This window comes from Phoca vitulina, unplaced genomic scaffold (genome assembly GCF_004348235.1).
Source record: "Phoca vitulina isolate PV1807 unplaced genomic scaffold, GSC_HSeal_1.0 scaffold2, whole genome shotgun sequence".
NCBI classification, from domain to species: domain Eukaryota; kingdom Metazoa; phylum Chordata; class Mammalia; order Carnivora; family Phocidae; genus Phoca; species Phoca vitulina.
The window spans coordinates 19,070,572-19,093,926 of NW_022589705.1; the positions used below are offsets into that span (position 1 = coordinate 19,070,572).

General features: G+C 37.3%; 1 protein-coding gene across 1 annotated transcript in view; it reads right to left on the minus strand.

Annotated features, from left to right (window-relative positions):
• Window positions 1-4,227: 4,227 nt before the first annotated feature.
• The window catches only part of PLPPR4 (phospholipid phosphatase related 4), a 40,765-nt gene continuing 21,637 nt past the window's right edge, over window positions 4,228-23,355 (minus strand). The window contains exons 2-7 of the mRNA XM_032422876.1: window positions 21,722-21,907; window positions 14,839-14,968; window positions 12,481-12,676; window positions 10,786-10,843; window positions 9,845-10,018; window positions 4,228-6,795 (exon numbers count right to left, since the gene is read on the minus strand). Coding sequence (XP_032278767.1) covers window positions 5,470-6,795; window positions 9,845-10,018; window positions 10,786-10,843; window positions 12,481-12,676; window positions 14,839-14,968; window positions 21,722-21,907 — 2,070 coding nt within the window. The 3' untranslated portion in view covers window positions 4,228-5,469. The remainder of the gene's footprint in view (window positions 6,796-9,844; window positions 10,019-10,785; window positions 10,844-12,480; window positions 12,677-14,838; window positions 14,969-21,721; window positions 21,908-23,355) is intronic.

Consider the following 23,355-nt stretch of genomic DNA (forward strand, 5'->3'; position numbering starts at 1 on the left):
GGATAAATGATCCAATTCCTCCACATTCTTGTCAGCATTTGGTATTATTACCATTTTTTATTTTAGTCATTCTTATATGTGTATAGCAATATCTCATTGCAGTTTTAATTTCTATTTCCTAAATGGCTAATGATGTTGAACACCTAATCATGTTCTTATTTGCTCTCTCTATATCCTCTTTGGTAAAATGTCCCTTCATACCTTTGTTCATTTCTTATTTTACTGTTTTACTCTTTTAGTCTTAATATTTACTGTGTTATTGTTATTTTACTGTTGTTTAATATTTATTGCATTTATTGTCATTTTATTGTTGAGTTCTGAGGATTTTTTTCTATATCTCAGATTTGACTTTAAAAACATGGCCAAAGGGAGAGGACACATTGGACCTCATTAAAATGTAAAACATTTGCTCTTTGAAAGACCTTGTTAAAAGGATGAGAGGATAGACTACAGGCTGGAAGAAATATTTGCAAACCACATACCTAACCAAGGACTAGTAGCTCGTCCTAGTCCTAGGTCCTGAAGATTTCCTCCTGTATTTTTTTTATCAGAAGTTTTATAGTTTTATATTCACATTTAAGTCTTTAACCCACTTTGAGTTAGTTTTTTAAAATACTTCTTTTTATGCCTCTGGAAATATCTGTCATTATTTAAATTAGATGTAGAATGGGAAAGATTGAGCTGGGAGTGGAGTGAATTAGATTTTCCTAGTACACAAAGATAATGTACCTTTTCTCAGAAGGACATCTCAGGTTGGAAGGTATAAACCATAACATGGGGGGAAGAAAGAGTTTCTAGTATAGAGAATATCTAGCTTTTTTTCTAAAAGGCGGTACCTGGTTACAAAGTGTCCTGAAGCGATTAAGGAAAAAAAGAGATTTTAAGGGAATACCATTCTCATACTTTTTTTCAAACCCATTTCCCACTTGTCAGTTGTACTATTTTGTAAAGTTAACATTAAAGTTTAGATGGATTTTCCTCAAAGGCAATGACTGAGAATCTTAAGGTAGGGGGAGTCAAGGAGATAAAATGGGCATTAAACAAATTCATAAAATAGAATTAGTGGTAGAACAATAGATGTGCTCAGTTTGCTCTCATTATTATTATTATTATTATTATTATTATTAATCAACATATAATGTATTATTTGTTTCAGGAGCACAGGTCTGTGATTCATCAGTCTTAAACAATTCACAGCACTCGCTGTAGCACATACTCTCCCCAATGTCTATCACCCAGCCACCCCCTCCCTCCCACCCCCTCAACTCCAGCAACCCTCATTATTATCGACTACAGCACACAATCACAAACAATTAGGAGCTTTCATTGACTAACAATGGTATGGACAGTGAAATAAAAGTCATTTCTGTATCAGAGGACTCATCTAGATATTCTTTTGCACTTAGAAAGTGTGGTCACTGGGGATTTCCCATAATTGGATCTTACCTGTAATATCATATACTATTACTTAAAACTATATTTTCTTCAAACTGAACATTTGATCTTAGGACATTTTAGAAGTTTTCTACAGATTAAAGGCAGGAGACACATTCAATAAACAGAGGAAATGAAATGTCCAGTCACAAACAGACTTTTATCCATTTTCCTTTTAGAGGAAACCACTTCAATTCCTTTTGATTTCCTTCAGTTATATTATTTTAATTAAATTACTCTCTGAACCACGCTTAAATTTTCAATTCCCTTTGAGCTATAGTAGAAATGACCCGCAGGTATTCAGTAAAGACTTGACCTGTAAAAGACAGAAATGATATGATCCTCTAATGATAGCTTCTTGTGTATATGATCCAGAATGCACTCACCTGATACCTGATGAGAAAGCTACTAGGATCAGGGTTACTTGCATACCAATCACCTATTTTGACATATCATGTAATGATATGGTTGATGTAGACTCTTCGTAACCCCATTGTCTTGCTTATATCCGCTGTATGATCAAAGATGACAATTACTCATTAGTTAGTCATGTTAGGCCAGCAAGCTATTTCCTATTCTCCTGACATTAGTTTTTGCTCTCCGGATAAAATACTTAATAATTATCTATAGAAATTTAGAAAAGACTTTAGGATATCTTTTAGAAAGGATAATAGAGCTGAACATCCCCATTTTAGAGATGAAAAATCAAGACCTAGAGAGTCTTAATATTGTATTTCAGCCATGATAAGATACACATCATTATTCATATGTTAACATCTCTAAAATCAACGTGTTTTCTATAATGAGCAGCATTGTACCGTGGTTGTTGGCCAGGTGGCAATCTTGATATAGTTGCCTGGTATGCATGAACTTGATGGCATTCCTGGATAACTGTAACTTCATGTTTCAGTAAGTGCGCCACTTCAGGATCATTAGAGTAAAGCATAATTCCTGGTCGAGGTCTAAAAACTTGTGTTAGTACCTTCTAGTGAGACATACAGAGTATCAGCCGCAAAATTCATATAACAGATGCTAATGGCTTGGAAAACAATCCTTGGAGTTAATAGTAGAGCATTCTTTTAAAGACAGGCTGCCACAGAGGGCAATAATATTGGGGAAAAGAGGCCCATCAACTACTTTTAGTCAAAAATGGATTCAGAGCAATTGGACCTGACATATTTTCATTTTTACACTTTATAACATTGATACATGAGAAATCTATGTCTAAGTAGATCTAAAAAAGCTCCTGTGATAAGCATAAAATCAGAATTCTAAGTGACGTGGGAACATTATGGCATAGTTTGACAAACTTTTCTTTGTGAGTGCAACACTCTTTCTTCTAAACAGTTATGAATATAATCAGCTCTGATTCCTTCTTGTTTCTTCAGCTGTTTTCCTATAAGCCAAGTTATTATCCATTCGTACTCTGAAGTAAAAAACCAAGATGTTCCAATTTTGATGAAGAAATCTAATCTTTATTTCTATGATGTTAGCACAATATACTCACACAATAGCTTTAATCTGTACTTAACAAAATACATTATAGCACTTTACAAACTTTATCAGTTTGGAAAACATTGCATAACATTTTATTAAACACAATACTTTATATATATTATATATATTTTCATAATTTTATTTACTTTAAAAAGATAATTACTCTCTTTATTCAATACTTGGTTTTCTCAGTAAAGCACAGCCTAACAAAGGAAGAAGTGCTCTCATTAGCAAATCAGATAAATAGAACACTAAGAAGAGATACCACCTGTTAGTCTCATTTATTTTAAATTAAGGTACCAGTGGAATGTAAACAAATATTTTTTTGTAATTTTTTTTTTTACAAAAGATGTATTATCAAATATACATGCAGAGGTCTGAGTTTTAGCGACTATCATTATATTTCCTTAACAATGTGGTACAATTGGTTCAGTCATTAAAAACTGTAGCCTTTGGCACTTTGAGTAGAAAAAGAATATATCAATATTTATGTAAAGAAAAAAAAAAACCCTCAATGACTAGAGAAGTACTTTAAAATCTTTTGTTAAGAAATAGGAAAGATTAGGAAACATCTTACTGCACCTGAAATGCTGCAGCTTTTTTTTTTCTTCAGAGTTCTAAAACCAGTCCACCTTTCTCGCTATGAAATGGCAGAAGCCAGTAGGAGTGTGGTGATGGTGGTAGTGGCGAGAGGTGGGGAAGGCAATGTTTTACTCCCACTCCCCTCTCTGAAAAGGAAATTGCCAGAAGGGATATAGTTGAATCATATTTTATTGCCAGAGTTTTCAATTCTGCTGGTTTCAGCTAAATCCCTAATGCTTTTATGCTTTTAGGAGGTTGGTGACTCTAGAAAGCTTTGCCCTTTTCCTGTAGAAGTTGATAATGATATGATAGTCTTTATCTCTAAACAACTCCTTCTGTTCTCATGGAAAACGAAACAGATCAGATCAACCAGCTTTGTTGTTACCTTCTATCCCCTTGGCAATCATTGAGTGTATATTAGAATTCTTTAAGAAATGGTGTAAAAAAGGTTTGATACTAAGTTCTAAGAACGAAGTTATTTCTCCATACTTAAATTTTTAAGTTGAAAAACACCTCCAAATGTTCTGGTTTTATCTTCTTCTCATTGATAGTATTGGTTTCCTTTGATTTAGGCTGAAGGCTTTATTCAGGATAGGTAGCAAAACTGTTGTTTGCATATTAAGCACAAAATGGGGCCTATTTAGAGATTTTGAAGAAATACATTCTTAATTTATACTGTGAGATATTTTCACTTATCAATTTGCATTTTTTTTCCAGATTCTTCCTGTTGATGTCCAGGTAACAAAAATATCTGAGGGAAGAAGGTAAAACCCAACTCCTATTGCTCTAATTTACTGGTTGTTAGGATATCAAAAATTAATAATCTGGAACAAAATGAAGTTTTTGGATTACTTGTTAAGATAGCAACCAAAGCCAGCTGGTTGGAGACATCCAAGGGTAGACTCAACCAATATTGCTGGCAATGTAACCCACAATGTCAAGTGTTGGTTCAGATTAGTTGTTTATAAATTCACAGCGATATATTTTGCTCAAGGAATGTCAGCTGTTATTCTTGCTTTAAAAATAGAAAAACATATCCATAACATCAAAAAAATATTTTAATTCATAAATAAAGGAGGAGCCATAAAATGCAAAATATGATCACAACAATTTCAAAAGACTCTAAAAAGATGTATTTTTAAAATTATGCAAATTTACTCACTAAAAAACAGAATCAGTAATAGTACCTATACTTAAAAAGTAAGCAGCAAAAAAAAAAAAAAAAACCTATGTAGAAAAGTACTAGTTACTCCCTCTCACTGAAAATATTCCTACACAATTTTTGTTGTCGAAGAAAGCATAATTTTGAAGAAATGCACAAAACCTTTTCGTTTTTTTTGACTGTGACAGAGCCACTACAGAGAAGCTGCGGGGTGTCCTATTCTAACACAAAGCAGCCAGCATCTTCTTAATACAGTAGCATTTCTTTGACAAGGAATTGCACACCACTATTTCACAGCTAAATAGAATTTGAGAGTTTACATGGTATATGTACTATAATAATCAGCACCACCCTTACTGAGCTTTAGGTGCAGATTCTGCAAAATGAATATATAATACTGCATGGCCTCTGCTGTAGGGAAACATGGGTTCTGGATTCCCACAGCTAATTATAAAGAAAAATCCCTAAAGTTGGCACATTCAGGAAGTAAAATAGTATACACAGAAGGAAACCACTTTCTTCTGATACTGCCTTCTGCAAACCTTTTGAGTTTGAAGATAGGTCTTAAGATTCTTCACATTATCACATTAATTAGGTTCTTTCATTGTGCTTTTCCCTCCCCTTGATGTGAAATCTACAAGCTTGAGTGTAGTAGTTCTCAAGAGTCATTGAGCTCCGGGCTGATGGTAGATGACCCAGTTTGATGAGAAGGCTTCTCAATCCGCTGGAACAGAGCACAGATAGAATCAACACGCGGTCTTCTGGGGTTCGCTCAAGTGACTGAATTCCATCACTCAATCTTTGTAAGCCCGTGTTGGGGAGGTTCCCTTGTAGAAGATATTTCTAGTGTTCTCAGGGCTGTTACTTCTTTCAGGGATTAAGATGATGTTGCCCTTTCTCCGCAGGGTAGAGTCGCGGGAGGAAGAAATGGACAGCGTCTCTGAACCAATTTCGCTGCCCTCTACTGGGGTGACCCGGATGGTGGTGATTCCATGGTGGTGATGCTCATTGTTATCTATGTTGCTTCTCTTGCGGTCTCCAGAGCCAAAACTGTCTTTCAGGGACTCACAGCTTTCTGAGTCCCTGTTGAGATCATTGAGCTCATAAGTTTGGCGAAGGCTGCCCTTTTCAGGGGCTTTCCATTTCCAGGAACCACTACCTTCACCCTCGGTGGACGGGATCTGAATGATGGGCCTGTTGTTCTCTGGGTGAGCCTCAACCCTTACGATCCCACTGGGTTCGTGGTCTGTCAAGGTTTTGTAGCGGATGGAGCCAGTGCAGGAGACCGTGCTGCCTTCGGTGTTCTTGGGGCTGCTTTGGAGGACGCCCTGCTGCTTGGACATAGCGATTACTTGCATGATTCGGGGCTGACTGTTGCTTCTATTACAGGCCACAGTCTTCTCGGCAGCTTTCAACCACTTGGCTCGAGCAGAGCTGCTTTTGGGGGAGGTGCTTATGTTTTCCTGGGTCTCCTCAGGGATGTGCACTAACTGTGAGGATCCAGGGCGTGACTGAATGGACACTCTGGGTCCCCCAGGCATGCTATTGTTACACCCGGGAACAGTGCCAGGCTGGACCTTGAGGTACTGATTGCTGGGAGCATGGTGGTCTCCATTCACCCCCACCCTGGAGGGCTCTGAACTTGACCTCATTTCTATGGATCTAGGTGGGGACTGTCCAGGCTCAGTCTCTATAACTTGCAGGGACAACTTCCGACTTTCATTTTTATTCTTCCACTGGGTGAGAAGCTGCTTTGATCGAGCAGAATCCATAGAGGCATGAATGGAGGCATTTCTTCTGACAGGGTCTTCTACAGATGGGGTGTTGGCTCTAGGCAGGGTATTGCTAAAGGTAACCATGTTCTCCTTCCCCATGGGGCTCCGTGGAGTGATGATTTCTACGTCGGCATTTGCCCTTTTGAGGTTTGTCAATGAGCTAGCATCTCTGTGGTTTCGGTTGAGGATGCCTTCTGTGTGAGCAATTCCATCGCTGCTGCTGCCATTTTTAGCGGCTAAAACTCGGCTGGGGTCTTGGTTGAGGTCTGTCAGAGATCTGAGGGCATCTCTGTGCTGAAACATACTCTCTTCGCTAGGCAGGAAATTCCCCACAGCATACAGGCCCTAATATTGAAGAGAAACAATGAACAGCATGCACTAGAAGACACGGTTACTAAGAATTTGTCCTAGAGGACCCACTGAAGCATATAATAAATAAGGTATGTGCTCTCTATACACCATTGACTAATACAAATAATAAAAAACCCAAACTATAACTACTCAGGAAATCATTTATGAGTTATATCATAAATCACCAAACTATCTGTTTAGAAATCAGGAGCCCGTCATTTTTTGTTCGTTGGATTTTCTCTCCTTTCTCCATCCTACTGAGTGTTTTTGTGAATCTTATCCTCTGTATGTTTTGAGAAGAAAAGACAGACAATGAGAGAAATAAGGTCATTCTTCTGCTTTTCAAAGCAATTCATTTTCCTGGATTTAGGAACCTCTTGTTGAATGACACCTTGAATAGCTTAATTGATTTATTTTACCTTCCATTTTTAATCACACCTTCTGATGGAAAGCAGGGGAGGTGTGAAAAATATAAAACAACGAATCATTCATAAAGCATGCTATCAGGTTTTGCAGTGAGGTCAGAGACGAATGTTGTTACAACTCAGATGGAGCACAGCCCTGTGTGTTCAGCATTGTACAGAGAATTCTCAAAAGAGAGGTTGACCATCATCACTAGTTTGGAGCACCCACATTCTTTCCTTTAACTTGGTCTTAAGTTTGGAAGTAATATTTGATCAATTCAGTGCTAGTACACTAAATTTGAGCTAAATTTTATTTAATCTTGTCTTTATACTCAACCTACCAATTTTTTGTTATTTTAGATTTGGGGGATAAAAATTTGGATAAGGTAAAGTTTGGATTCAGAATTTTTACAATTTTTACACATGGATGACCAAATCCCTGTTGGATTTTCATCTTCTGAGATGCTTAGTTTAGAGATAAGAGAAAGCAACAGATACCTATTTGGGAGCTAATTTCCATAGATGGTAGCCACTTTTCAAATCAAACCAAAAGAATCCCATGGATTTAACATTTTATAGAGTGCTTAACAATTTACAATAGCATTGGCTTAGAACTGATGTATTTCCAATTTCAGGCATAGAGTGCAAACAGAAATGAAATAAATCCAGCTTCTGCCTCTCTGACTATTTTAATTCTTGGTTCAAATTTTCTTCTAAATAGTATCTATCTCTGCTCTCACTGCCAGAGTTCTCAGGATGAGCAGTCCCTACCTAATGCTCTATTAATGATTGTATTTAAAGGTGTAAGTTTGGGAAAATCGTCCATTAGACTGTAAGTAAACTCTGCCATATTGTTCAACATGCAGTGCCCAACACTGTGCTCAATAAGTATAGTTGCTTCATCCTTGGTGTGATATGAAATAGCCAGTTATTATTCTCATGTAATAAGTGAAGAAACAGGCTTCTGAGAGATTATGTAACTTGGCCAAATGTAAGATACTTGAGATTCAAGCCCAAATCCTTCGGACTATGGAGCCCAGGCTAATTTCAGGACACCATGAAATCACACCCACACAAAGACAATGCATGAACTTGAGAGAGGCAGTTCTCAGTCTTCCTTGCCTATTCTGTAAGACACATTGCCAGTCAACACTCTCATGGGAAACCCAAGCTTATGCCCAGTTCCTGGCCTGCTAACTGTACTTTGATCACTTTCTCCTCCACTGAAGAAAGCACACGCGTAAGCAGGAGATTTAAAGTGACAGTCCTGACCATGCTAGTTTATAAAAGTGAAAAATAAATCACCGCTTGCTTCAGGGCTTTTACAACTTTTTGTCATCATTGTCTTGTAACACCTTCCACAAACAAGGGCATCAAGATCCCATGATTGAACTGCTGTGATAGATGATTTTCATTTCTCTGTCAGTTTCTCTCAGTTTCCTTGGTGACTGCCTGTTTCTCTGCATGCTGCTGGTATGTGGGTGTGGCCTGGGTTCCTTTCATTCTTATGACCTGGCAATTTCATATAACTCCGTAACCATAATGGTACTTCCACCAATACTGTCCATGACTTCCAAATCTATTTCTCCACTACAGATTGCCCTTTTGAGCTCCAGATGCAACTCTTCAACTGCCTATTGATCCTTAAATTGAGCTCATCAAACCCTTTTCCTCCACCAACTTGCTTCCTCCATCATGTTCCTGGTCTGCTAATGAAGTCACCATCTGCCCTGCCTTCCAAGCTAGAAACCTGGCCGTTATCTCTCATTCCTTCTGTTCCCTCACCTTCCACTTATACTTGCTCTTTCATACATCCATTTTTGTGCCTGTGCGATTTCTTTGCTTGGATGTCCTTCCTCCTTTCTTTACCCTAAGAAAAAAATTTCTTATTTCTTAAAAACCACATCACTTCTGTGAAGCCTTCTCTAACTTCCTTCTTCAGTGTGCTATTCCCAAAGCATTTTGTTCACACCCTAATATACCATTTAACATCCTGCAACTATCTATATTCTTATTAGTCTTTACACTGAAAACTCTTTAAGGCTGGGTCTTATTTCTCACTGTATGGATGCTCAGTCAAGTACCTGGCACAGATCAGATATTGAATGAGTGAATGAATGAATGCATGAAATGGACAATCTCAATTTCCTTCTGCGGAGAATATATTCACTGAAGGAAGACTGGGCTTGAAAATAGAGTACTGTTAAAGAATTCAGTATTAGTTGGTGCTAATATATCCAGGTGCTACATTTGTGTTGCTGGGCATATTCTATAAACTTCCACCAAACCTTTACTGTCATGAACCTTACTTTCACTAATACTCACTTTCCTCATCTGTAAAATTATACTAGCAAAAATAGTCCCCGACTCTTTCTGGTGTGTGTGTGTGTGTGTGTGTGTGTGTGTATGAGGATAAAATGCAATAATCTTAAAGTTGCAGTTACTGGTCCATGGTAAGGGTTTAAAATATTATTTTGCTAAAAGTGGGAAATGTGTTTTGGCTTAGGATGGAGATGCACTCAGAGATTTTCTCACAAATATAAGCTACATTGCAAGTAAATTATTACAGTGCAAAAATGTTCTATGCACATTTTCCATTTAAACTGTGGTTTATCAAATGAGAATAGTAAATTGTTTACCAAGTACAGAGCAATTCCTCCTCCTATTAAAAAGCCACAGTAGACATCAACTGGGTGGTTCTTATACTGAGTTATCCGCGTGAGCCCACAGATGATCCCACAGATGATAAAGGTGAAGACCAAGAGAGGTTTGAGAAGCTTAGAGGAATCTGTTAATGTGGAATTGAAGTACATCTGAAAAGTGAAAGCAATCTGGTAAGTATGTTAGAAAGGTCATTTTACTATTCAATTATAATCATATAAAAAGTTAGACTCAAAGTCTAATTCGTACACTTGACATCAACTTAATGCTCCATTCCCCCTGCTATGGCTATATTCTATACCTGAAAAAGAAGAAGTACATAGCAAAACTCATCAAATAAAAAAAAGATCTCATTTAATTACATGAAATCTTGAAAGATAAATTGAAGCAGTAGAATTGGCCAGATAACTATTCAGTTTCCATGTTACTTGTCACATAATTGCTGTCAGCTTTTCTCACATAAGACCTGATAGACTATTGTATTAATCAGATACTATGAGGATTCACTGTATATCACTCATCAAGTTTACACTGACTTTGAACTCACTGTTACATAAATGCTGAAAGTAAAGCACATATGTGTGTGTGTGTGTATGTGTGTGCTTAACGCAATTCTTTCAGTTTGAGAATTTATAACATTCACATAGTTCACAAGACCTTGCCATGAGATATATTACACTGAAGGGATACCAGGCTGAATAAATATTCTGACTGTGTAGAAAATTTCTTTTACTGTACTGTTGTGTACAGTATGATCGAATTTCTGCTTTTGATGCAATTGTGTTGAAGGACTGCTGTGCTCAAGTTCACTGTTCTGTTATTACACGGCTATATCATCTAATTAGTCACTTGGAGATGACACTCGTTTGTCCTGATATTTTTTAGGACACAGACTGATGAAAAAGAGTCAGAGACTTACCGAAACGTACACAGCCGCGAAGGCAGCCAGGGTCGCATGTTGAGAAGGAAATGATTTTCTGCCAAAAGAAGACAGTCAAATGATGCCTTTTATTTCAGATCCACTGCTAACAATCATCTCAAGAACGCTGGGTGGTTAAAATGTTCAACTTAAAAGCCTCGAGGTAATAAGTGATAACTTTAATTTCTCTTTAGTTTTCTGGGGAAAGATCTGAGTGATAAAATAAATACTGCTAATCACTATTAGAATTAAAGAATAGTAGTAATGAGCTTTCCAATAGAAAGTGCTGGCTTTGGAGGGGATCACTTTGTTACACCATTGGAATGATGGTTGAAAATAGAAGTGGATTGGAAAACATTGTAATTGTTCTTTGGTATTCAAATTATGTCAGCTTAAAGTCAAAGTCCATAAAACCTAGGATTTTAAAGCCTTGAAACTTTTCCTATGCTCCTAAATATATGGTTGCATTTACATAAAACTTGAAAAGACAAAATTATTTTCTCACAGCATGAGTCTCAATGTAATTTTTACACTTTAGAAAACACAAGAAGTCCAATTTTAACAAAATGTTTCTCTGTATATTCCACTTTAATGTAATTATCGTCTTGAGAATCACAGAGCATCTTATTTAGTTAAATAATTTAAGAAGAAAGCTGGGAGAGAGGTGGAACACAGGACATGGGAGAAACACTGAAAAGGACAGGTGAAGGAAGAAAAATAGAGATTTCTTTTAATGGATAAAAAAACTTAAAAAGATAAAATTCAGTTATATTAATGTCCTCCTGATTATTTGGCACCCAATAAAAAGGATTACCATTTAACACAGACAAGATATGTAAAAAGATTGAGAAAGAATAGAGGACATAGGTCTTAAATGTAGCATCAAAATTATTGAATGGACCATGAGAACTTGAATGTGTATAATTACATAATATCAGGTTCTGCTTCTTGAAGGGCACTTATTAACGTATTTTCAACTCTTAAATTGATCTTGAGAATTCACTGGATGATAAATGCAATTCTTATAGCAATCACTTATTGCCCTTTGTCCTTTATAATTTATTTCTTTTGAATTTCCAAAACATTATCTCTTACCAAAAAATTTCATTTTTACTTTATTGATTGAAAAAAACTTAATGCATTGGTATTTTCTTGAGTTTTTCTGTCTTTTATTTTCTAAAATGCAAGGTTAGAAGCTATACTGATCTACTGGGTTTATACAAAGAAGATGCACGTATAAAACTCTACCAAAAGGAAGATTCACATGATTTTTTAAAAATACAACATACAATGGAGATGTAAATATAAATATTTAATCTTCCACTTAAGCAATACAGGACACATATTGACTGTAATTCATGATTATTTATAAACTTCCTAAATCGAACCAATTGTGATAACCTAAAACCATAATGAGGTCTAAGGTAGATCGCAAAACATGAATAGGATTTGGTGATATGAAGATTAGTGGCAAGAATGTGAGGCTGAAATTTGTGAGACAGAAGGATTTGGAATGAGCCACCAAAGAGTTTCTATGGTGTAACCACTAAAGAAATCACTGGATTGAAAATAAAGAAAAGAAAAATAAAACCAAAATCATTATGACCAAAAAATGTATGTCTAAAATGATACCCCATGCTATTCATGAACAATGAAAACACTGACAGGGGAAGGTTTAAAATCTCAATTTCTGACCTGCCACTGTTGATAACCGTAAGGTCAGATCCTGAGCAAATATCTTCTACAATGTAGGAATTTTCTTTGCAAGACACATTCAGAGAGGTGTAGTTTGGCTTGCACACGGTCAGAAAGTATGGTGCCTGATACCCTGTGGAGAGCTGTATGATATCTGTAATGAGAGCTGTGGAGCACAGTCCAAACACATGAACACCTATACGCAAAGGGAAAGAAATTGTTATCAAGTTAGTTCTTAATGTCGACATTGTGCCGTCATCAACCATGTTTATTACACGTTAATGTGATGACCTGCAAATCTGTCGTGATTGTTTTCTCTGAGTTTATTTAGAGAAAATAAGGATAGAAAATTCCTAAACCTTTAAACCAGATACTTAATTCCAAAATAAGGGCAACGAGTATATCCAAGGTAGTCATTTGGGGTATTTTTTGTCAGTTTGGTTAAATAGGACCCATTCTTAATATTATTACCATAGGTCACTTGTCAGACACCTGAGACATGTGAAGATGACCAACTGTGTGATTTGAGGAGGATTAAATATGCGCAATGAAGCAAAATTCAAAATAATTTAAAATTGCTTAGCATGTCTGAGCTTCCAGGGTTCCCTCTCCCCAGTACTCCTTAACTCCAGCCACAGTTGCCAAGCTCTACGGAACTGGTTCCAACTCCCCACAAGCTGTAGTCATACAGGGAATGCTAATTAAAACAGAGAAGAAGGCAGGCGGGCCCTGTCAAGGAAATAATAATCATATCTTGGGTACAGGGCTGTGGGAGACTTCCTGCATATTTGGAATTCAGAGATGATGTTCTTGTATTTCCCTGTCCAAATTCTTTCTTTTGTCTTCTGGGGCCAGCCTCAAACCAGAAACTCACAAACTGATTCAGACTTGTTCACTGGAACTCCATTCCTGCTCCAAGTCCCTTGCGTGGGAATCTAGCTCTGCTCACATACACATGATCTGAACTTGCCAGCTTCCTCTACATTGTCTCGACACCCTGGATTCACTCTGACTTGATAGTCTGGATTTTGATTCATGATGTGCTCATAGAAATCAATACAAGAGGCAGCTGGATAATTCTTCAATAAACTCCTCCAGACCATGGTCGCCGGCCTGCCTGTTACCCTGTTTTCCACTTTCCTTTTCTGCTTATCCCCACCTAGCAACGATTCTCCCAATTCCTTCTCCACCTGATCACCTGGGATTCAAGACATAGGACCTTTCTTTCTACATTCTAATTCCTAGCAGCATGCAAGGTCTTGGAGAAGAGTATGCTTCAGTGGGGAAGCCCATCCATTTTTACCTTTGGAAAATGAGAATCTCCAGTCCCTCAGAGGATGGGGTTGCTGACTCTGGGACACTGTCCTCTAGGGTAGGATGGACCATCCTCACAGGCACAAAGCTTTTCACAGAGGTTATATGCCCCTTTGTCCAAAGCATTTGTTACATTAGCGAAATTTTTCTCTCAGATCTGTTATATGTCCTGAAGATTTCTTTCTTTGCTTCAATTTGTGACCCCACTAAGGGGCCTATTCTTGGCTTACTATCTCCAAGTACCTTGATTAGTGGAGCAGAGTCTAGGGCATGATTTAGACCAGACTTTTCCTCTAGTGGGAGAGAAGGTTGTATTTAATTATTGTCTAGATATTAGATAAAATTACCTATTCTTTAGAGCTGAGAGGTTACAGGTGAAGTAATTTTACTGATTTACTGGGAATGAATGTAAAACATTCATACTGGTGTGGTATACTGTGTTTTGACTTCTCAACTCGGTTAAAAAAACAAAGAGGCCTGTGACTCAAACATTAAGATGGTCCCAGGCTAATAAGAAGAGATGAGGGTTTAGATAAAAAATAGGAGGTAAAGTTAGAAGACAGAACCAAGGAAAAAGCCATGATTCAGTTCTCTATGGTGACATTTCCATGTGCAGTAACTTCTGGATGAAAACACTCCAGGAGAACTGAAATGGAATCATTGATGTGGCTAAACTAATTTCTGAAGAGTTATCCATTCATAATGGCCTGCTGACATTTATTCTCCATTTTAAAAAATGAACACACATCCGGAGAAACCATTTTAAAGTAAATTTATGCTTCCACCACAGCTAAGACAAAAATATACTGAAATGCATGGCATGTTAGCTCTCAAAACAAGGACTATAACTGTAAATAACACATTACAGATACAAAGCTCCAGTCTTAGTGTTTTAATAGTTTTTTTGTATAATGTAAAACTCATCATGTACCCAAAATTATACATCTAAATTATAGCTTTAAAGACTTAATATCTGTAATTAAATATAACATTTCTATTTTGAAAAAAAAAACATTTCCTTTCTTTGTGGTTCCCCACACCCACCAACGAATCTGACGGCTCTTCTAAGGAAGGAGTTGAAATTGCAGCCTCCGGCATTAATGTTGGGCTCCAGTCCAACCCCATTTCTTCTTTTGGACAGGCAACAGTAGAGAATTCCTTCCCCTACCATAATCTGCAAAGACAGGATGCTGTTCAGAATGGACTCGATGGGTACAAATGAATTCTAAGTTATCTCTTAACACATCATCAATTCAACAAGGTAAAGATATATTTTTCTTAAAAGCGTTAGAGATGTGAGCAATTTCTTTTGAGTAGTTGAGGGAGCAGTGAGAAGAAGCAATCGGGGCACTGTGGAGAGCACTAGTTGAATCTTCTGTGTGCCTATGTACTGGTCAAGGGTGTGATATCGTCCTGACATTTTCTTGCTGTTGCAGCACTCAGTCTTTGGACCTTTGCTCAATAACATCCAAGGATGATGCCTTATTGATTAATTGCGCGGTGACTGATTCTGCCCTAACTCTTAGAGTCTTGGCATTTCATCTCTTAAGGCACAAAAACAAGATGGCTGGGGGGTTGGGGAGGAATAAAGAAAGCACCAGAGCTAGGATTAGAAAATTTTACTAGCATATTATCCCAATAAACCAATTCGGAATTGAACAGAAGGTTCAATCCATGGAGAGTATGCATGAGGTTAGAAAGGTGTGATCTAAAGCCAAGCTGTCCAATAAAAATTTCTATGATGATAAAAATATTTCCCATCCTGCCCAATAGGGTCACCACTACCCACATGTGGCTATTGAGCCTTGAAGTTTAGCTACTACAACTGAGGAGCTGAATTTTTTATTTCATTTCACTGTATTTAATTAAGTATTTAAAATTTAAATCAATTTAGACTTAACACGGAAAGAGCCACATGTGGCTGGTAGCGATTTTGTTGAAGAATGCTGGGTACTATTTCTTAGGTATAAGATTAGAAAGTGTATTTACAGGGGTCTAGGTGGCTCATTCGGTTGAGTGTCTGACTCTTGATTTTGGCTCAGGTCATGATTTGAGGATCGTGAGACTGGGCTCCACGTGGGGCTCTGCGCTAGGCATGGAGATTCTCCCTCTCTCTCTGACCCTCCTCACCCCACGCTTTCTCTCTCTCTCTCTCAAAAAAAAAAAAAAAAAGGGTTTACAATGGACAGAGAGCCATACTGTAGTATCAGAAGGATTAACATGTTAGATGAAGATGTTAAGATAAAGAAAAGTGTATTTGCTGTAGGATTCTAAGACATAGGACATCAAGAAATGGACCCAATACATTTAGGCATCATTTCCTTCAAGAAGTTTTCTTTGAAACACTCTACATCACCCTAAATTGAATTATGTCTCCTTCTTTGTGGCTTCCTTAGCACCTCATCCTTCCTTTTTAGCATAGCTTGGTTAAAAGACACTTCAATTGTTCATTTGTTTGTCTCTCACTAGACTATAACCCCCTGAGGGAAGAGCCATTTCTTATTTACCTTTTATTCTCACTGTCTAGCACAATGGTTGGCATTGTGGGATTTGCATTTGTTACCTTCACTGTGGGATGCTTATTGGCTAATTACCCTGGGCATTCAGGCCGTTAGTTATGCTGTACAAGAGAAGCAGGATTTGAAATTATGAGTTTTATTTATGCAAAAAAATTTCAAACATTTAAGATTATCATGTTTAAGAGATTATTGTGAAATGCGACATTGACTTCTAGAAATGTGTGGAGCTGAGACGAGTCAAATTACAGGAGATACTGGCAGTTTCTTAGATACAAGTGATGATGCCGCTTTAAAGGTCATGGTCATGATAAGGGGCTCAAACAAATTTCCCAAGGGAAACTTCCCAGTTCTCACTAGCTTAACATTTGTTTTATGAAGTATTTAAAATTATAGTTTTTTTTTTTAAACTAATGACAGTAAGCCTACGACCTTCTGTTTTGAGTGTTCAATCTGCTATATTTAATTCTGTAGGTATTATGGTATGTGTATAATTATAAAGAATCTTAATTTGTATAAAAAAATAATTTTCTTAATGGAATTCTACCAATAACCACACATGTGTGAAAATCGTGTGGCATATATGATAAATATCCTGAAGATCAATTGTATAGAAATCATCAAAAGGTGGGTTTTTTTTTCCAAATCATCGAACAGTGAGTTAATTATTTATACTTCTTGAAAAATATCATCCTACATTATCACTTTAAGCTAGACACAGAAACACAATAGGTCCTATATTCTGCATAGATAGATGTGACATGATATACCACCCACATAGAATAAGATAATGGTTATCTCAAATTCATCATTTCAAGAAAATTAACCACTCATCCTTGAAATGCACTGCTGTATGGTTAAAGATATTGATTTCATCTTCACTTCCTCAAAAATAATTCTGTGAATAATTTTTTCTCCTCTTTTCAATTATATATGTAATGATTCACATTTTGTCCATGAATGCTAAATTCTATAAGAATTTATTTGTGTAGTGCCATTAGGGAAATCTGTCTTATCATACAACACAATAGTCATGATCTCAAATGACCTTGAGATTTCAGGAGTTTTATTTTAGTTTTTTAATATGCTCAAAACTCATATGTCAAGAGAGTGCTTTAATACTATTTGGCTTGATTATAGATAGAGGTTTCTTGTCATTATTTTGACATCACCCAACTGTCCTCTCTAAGAAACACATCAATTTTCTCCTCACACTTCTATTCATTTAACCTTGATCTACATGTCACTGCATGAATTTTCAAAGTGGTTCAATTTTGTCCAAAGATGGAATTCTCCTCAGGGGGAGGGGAGATGTTTCCTGAGGTATTTCTAAATGCGCCTGCTCGTTTCCTCATTCTGAATGGCATGCTGGGTGTGCTAAAATACGGTTTCAGAGTTTAGGCTTTGACAATAAAATTATTTGTTGCTTTTGTCATTTGTAAATAGAAAACAATTTCTGAAAAGGATCTTTTCACAATATTCTGTTTAATCTGTATACAGGCCAAAAAAGAATTTTTTTTTTTTTGCTTGTTGAATATCATGGGCAGGTTTTTGGAAGAGATTCTGAAGTGGCTCGCATTCAGGGGAGACACAGTGACAAATATATTTCCTTTTATTAATCATATGGCACTGCCCTAGGAATAGCCACCACAGGGAGAAGTCACAATCAAAAAGTCTTTGTTGGGGCGCCTGGATGACTCAGTCCATTAAGTGTCTGCCTTTGGCTCAAGTCATGATCCTGGAGTCCTAGAATGGAGCTCTGCATCGGGCTCCCTGATCAGTGGGAGTCTACCCCTCCCCTCCATCTGCCCCTCCCCTCAGCTCATGCTCTCTTTTGCTCTCTCTCTCACTCTTTCAAATAAATAAATAAAATCTTTTTTTTTTTTTTTAAGATTTTATTTATTTATTTGAGAGAGAGAGAATGAGAGAGAGCACATGAGAAGGGTTAGGGTCAGAGGGAGAAGCAGACTCCCTGCCGAGCAGGGAGCCCGAAGCGGGACTTGATCCAGGGACTCCAGGATCATGACCTGAGCCGAAGGCAGTCGCTTAACCAACTGAGCCACCCAGGCGCCCAAATAAATAAAATCTTAAAAAAAGTGTTTGTTTTGAAAACAGCAAAAGAGAATGACAAAAAGTATAATATTTATCATAGTATCTTCAGTGTTTAAATTTGCAGTGAATGTCTTTTGGAAACCCTAATACATTTAATGTTGTACATTTTGATTGTCCTAAAGATAAGGTTACTGTCTAGGAACTATAATCAAATTCCAATAGAATCCTCCTATAAAGTTAGATATACTTATTCTTTAATAAAATGTAATAAAAGTTTACTCCCAGCAAAGAGAAAGTATACATTATTTCTGTTCATATAGATTCCATGAAGATTTATGATATCCTGGGTTGTTTTCCCTGAGACAAAATCTCCAAAGGACTGAACAAAATGCTTGTTTCATTATTACTTTAAAGTAAAGGAAAAGTGAGTATTAAGGATGAAATTTTCCAATTTAAGGGCAATTTCAGAGATAAGAAAATGTATTTCACAGACATGAAAGGAATTTTTACAGTTTCTGGTACAACATCACGAAGACGGATTATATTTTTAAAATGTCTCTCAAAGCATTTTAAAAAATCTGAAAAGCAAACACTAAGTGATTTATATTTAAAGGCCTGTATCAAAAATCAGTTGATCTTCTTTTGTTCATGTAAAGATTCTTTTAAAAAATATTGCTGACATGAGGCCTTTTGTTTTACTTGCTCTTCTCTCAGATGAGTGGGTGAATACAGTGCTTCTCCTCACAGAAGTGGCCTTTATTTTTTTTTAAATTTTTATTTAAATATAATTTACTTAACATACAGTATATCATTAGTTTCAGGGGTAGAATTTAGTGATTCGTCAGTTGCATATAACACCCAGTGCTCATTACATCAAGTGCCCTCGTTAATGTCCATCAGAACTGGGCTTTAAAAACCCTTTCCAAAGGAAGGATTCCTCTTGTTTCCCCTCCGTCACCACCCCATTTTGTAACAGGTTTATGCTACCATATAGATAAAAAGAAAACAGCAACCTTGAAAGTTGGCAATTAGAGTCTACTTGTTATTTTTCACCTTCAGGAACAGAGGAGAAGGAGATTAGAGTAGTAACTATGTAGTAAAATTAGAGACAGAATTATGGATCTGGAACAAGAAGACTATAGACCCCATAAGACCAATGTTGAGAAAATGAATGTTTTGGGAGAAGTCCTTAAAGATAGAGGAGAAAATGAAATTGGAAAGAAATCTAGAAGAAGTATGATATATGTTTGGAGAGAAAGGTGTGAAAGCAGTATTTGATGTGAGCAAGATTTGTTTTACCACTGAGTTGGTTATCCAGAGCTACGAACCCATTGTGGAAGAGAAGAACCACTGACTTCCTGGAGTATTGTGGAGCTCTAAGTGATATGGAGGAACTTAGGGACCCCAGAATATAAATATTTCCCTAGTTTGCCTCTTGTTCTATTAAGAGGCATGCAGCCACTATGGGGGCCCTGTGGAGACCCCGAGATTTCGTGGGCCCTTTGTAGGAGGAACTGGCACTGGGCTCCCGAGGTCCAACTTGGTGAGAGGTAGCCATGGCAGATTTGCCCTGTCATTTCTCAAGGCTCAAGAAAGCAAGCTTTGGCCTGGAAGCCCCGGAAACATCCCTAACTGGCATATTGAGAATTTATTAAGGAAATGAAAGATTCACAGATGCCGGAACACAGCGATGAGACCAAGGTCATTGTCCCCAGGATGTGTAACAGTGTCAGCAAAGGGATTGATGTGAGGTAAACGGTGTCAGCAACAAGTGCCACAATTAGACTTGCTTTCCTAACAACTTAATAAAATACCCTAGGGAAGAAAGGCTTCTGGACACATAAAAAACCAATTATTTAAATGATTAAATATCAAACATAGTCTTGTGTTAAATAACACAACATGTTCAACATGAACATTTGTACAGAATTTTATTTATTTTATTGCAAGTATTCTATTACAATCAATTTGGGGGTTACACCCCAACTAGGAGAAATGCTTTCTGGTGTAACAGTTTAAAGCATACATTCTTTTTGCTCTTGTCAAATGACTGATGATATGGGTTTTTTAATAAGTCATTAGAGAAATGACAGGAAAATGCTGTTATTCTGAGCAACACTGCACTTTAAATATCTTTTATTGGAGTCTCAGCTATTTCCAAGCACATCATTAATAGTTCCAATCACCCTGGAGTTAACTGGAGTTCAAATAACTCATTAATTTACAAAGGATTTTGAGACCTTTTAAGTATGATAAAGTTGTATGGAATATTAAGTTCTATTTTACCTCCTGAAAATGTTTTGTATAATTTATTTAAAGTGTAAACATATGCTGTAATTATTTAATGCAGGGGAAATTTTGAAAAAACAAATTCATAGCTACATAAAAGTATAAACTTTGGAAGGCTTATGTATAGACCTTTCTAAAATTGCTGATGTGCTGAACCAGAATTGCCTGATTCATTAGGGAATCTTGTAAAAACTCCATTCAAATACAGCTTTTCATTTAATAACCACTCCCTCTGACATTCATGAGCATGATAAAAGCGAACTAAGAGCTCCTACTGGTAGAAATAAATATTATTAAACTTGAAATATGTTTCTTGTCCTTTATGTGGGATTCTGGGTGCAGAAGAGATGGTGGAAAGGCTTGTCCAGTCTTACTATTAATGGATTAATGAAAATGTGTTTATTCATAATGTGTAAGTTAGCAAACTAAAAATAACTATGTTTTAAATTCAACTCCAGTAGGTTAGGGCATTTCTTTATAGTATATATTTAAAAATACAAATGCCTGTTTTGCATCTATTTTATTTTTGTGTGTGCACGCATGCGTGAACCAACGTGCCAGGAATGTGAGTTGTGCCCTTTTTACCTTATAATTGTTGGTGCTCAGTGCTCATAATCAATAAAAAATGCTAATCCAGTACAAAATGAAACTGTAAATGATATCAACATGCTTTTTGAGAAGAAAGTTCTTGGCTATATAATTAATTTGTTTTTCCCTTCCAGCTTTCCAGACTTCAGATACCATATCAACACATTAATTAGGAAGTATATCAGAAATGTCATATTAGCTATTCAAGGGGAATTATGCAGTTACAAACATTTTTTTAGAATGATTTGTAAAACTGAACATTAGAGACCCATCAATTTTGCAATTATACAATCTTAACTTTTAATGCCAGTAATTTTCAACTATTAAGTCACATGACATTTTCAAAATATCTCAAAGACATGATCTTTCTGTTCCAAGATGGCGAGTTCACTTTTTGTTTGTTTTTAACCCATTTGTTATGCACTTGTGGTCATTCTTAGTTTTTTGGGGACTGGCAAACATAATTTGGGGGCAATTCTTACCGTAATTGCAGGTCCAGCAAAAGCCAAGCTCAGCAACATGAGGAATGGAATTGCCTCCTGGGTTGGCTCAATATACGGCATGCTAAGACTCCGGTCATAGCAGCTGAATCCAGAGTGCACAGGTTTGAAGACATCCGTGAGTTCAAGGAAATACAGGCTAACCACCGATGATGCCAATATAGGCAACTGGGAAGGAAGGACATAGAAGAGCAATTCATTATGGTGCACGGCTCACACATAGGACCAGTGCATCTTTAAGAGGAAACAAATGGCTATTTCCCCTTCTCTCACCACTCTCTTCCAATCTCAGACTTAAAACCTTTCATAAATGCTATGGTTTCTGCTTTCAGAACATCTAATTCACCTACCTCTGTCACCAGCCTGCTATGAGCCCATGTCTTGTCCCTCACCTTTGCTCTCAGATCACCTCCTAACTGGTGTTGTACTTTCAAGTCTTCTCTCCCCACCCCACCTATCCTTTTTCCACCCAGCAAACCACGGGGTCTTTGGAAAATATTTTTGATCATATCCCTCCCTATCTTAACCACTATAGTGCTTTCCATTCTACCTGAATAATATCCAAATGTCACATCATGGAGTATAAATTTCTGCATGAACTGGCTCTTGTTTCAGTTTCTTACATCTTCTTGTACAGTGTTTATACAACTCCCCAGCCTCCTGCCCACTATAATCTAATTGGTTTCCACACTTTTCCTAAACAGTCACATTCATTTCTACTTAGTGTCCTTTGCGTTTGCCGTTTCTTCTTCTTTTTGTGCTCCTCCTCTGGCTCTTTGTATAAACTGGCTTCTTTTCATCATTTAATGATGACTCCTGTCATCAGGTCTCCCAACAGCCAGACAAGGCAACACGGGCCCTTCCCAGTGCCACCGGGCCTAGTGGGAAGTCAAAGGTCAAAGGCAGAAGAACTAGACAAGATGGTGAGGCCCACAGGAAAACAAAAGCTGGGAGTCAGAGTTCAAAATCCACGGTCCCCAAGGGCAAGAATGGTGCTGCTTTTCCAGCCAAAACAAAGAAGACAGTTGCCCTAAAGAAGTCGTTGACCATGTGGCCAAGGAGAGGCCCAAAGCCAAGACCGCTGTTCCTCCTAGGGGTGGCAAGTCTAAGATGGTGTGTGAACCCCTGGTCAGGAAGACAGAGGCCCCCAAGGGCTCGAGGAGGCTGGGCATGCCCACCAATGCCTCATCATCCAAACTGGCCAGTAGGAAGGCAGAGGCTGAAAGCTAGAGCTGGGGTGGAGACATGGAGATCCTGCCTGAGCTTTTATTCCCCAATAAACCGTCACTCTATTTAGTTCATTGTAAACTATTTATCAATAAAGGCTTTTTTTCCACTCACACACACACACACACAAAGGTAGCCCTTGATCCATCCTTCCCTCTCTGCCCTTATCATCTTGCTTGATTTTCTTCATGGCATCGATCATTAACCAAAATTACCTTGTCAGTTTAATACTTCACCTGTTTATTTTTCATCACCCTCTCTCCGTCTCCCACTGAAATACATGCTCCATGAAGTGAGAGTCTGCCATTAATATTTATTTATTGCTGAGTCAGGGCATAGAATTGTTCCTGGCACATGGTGGGCATGTAGTACATCTTTTAATAATTTAA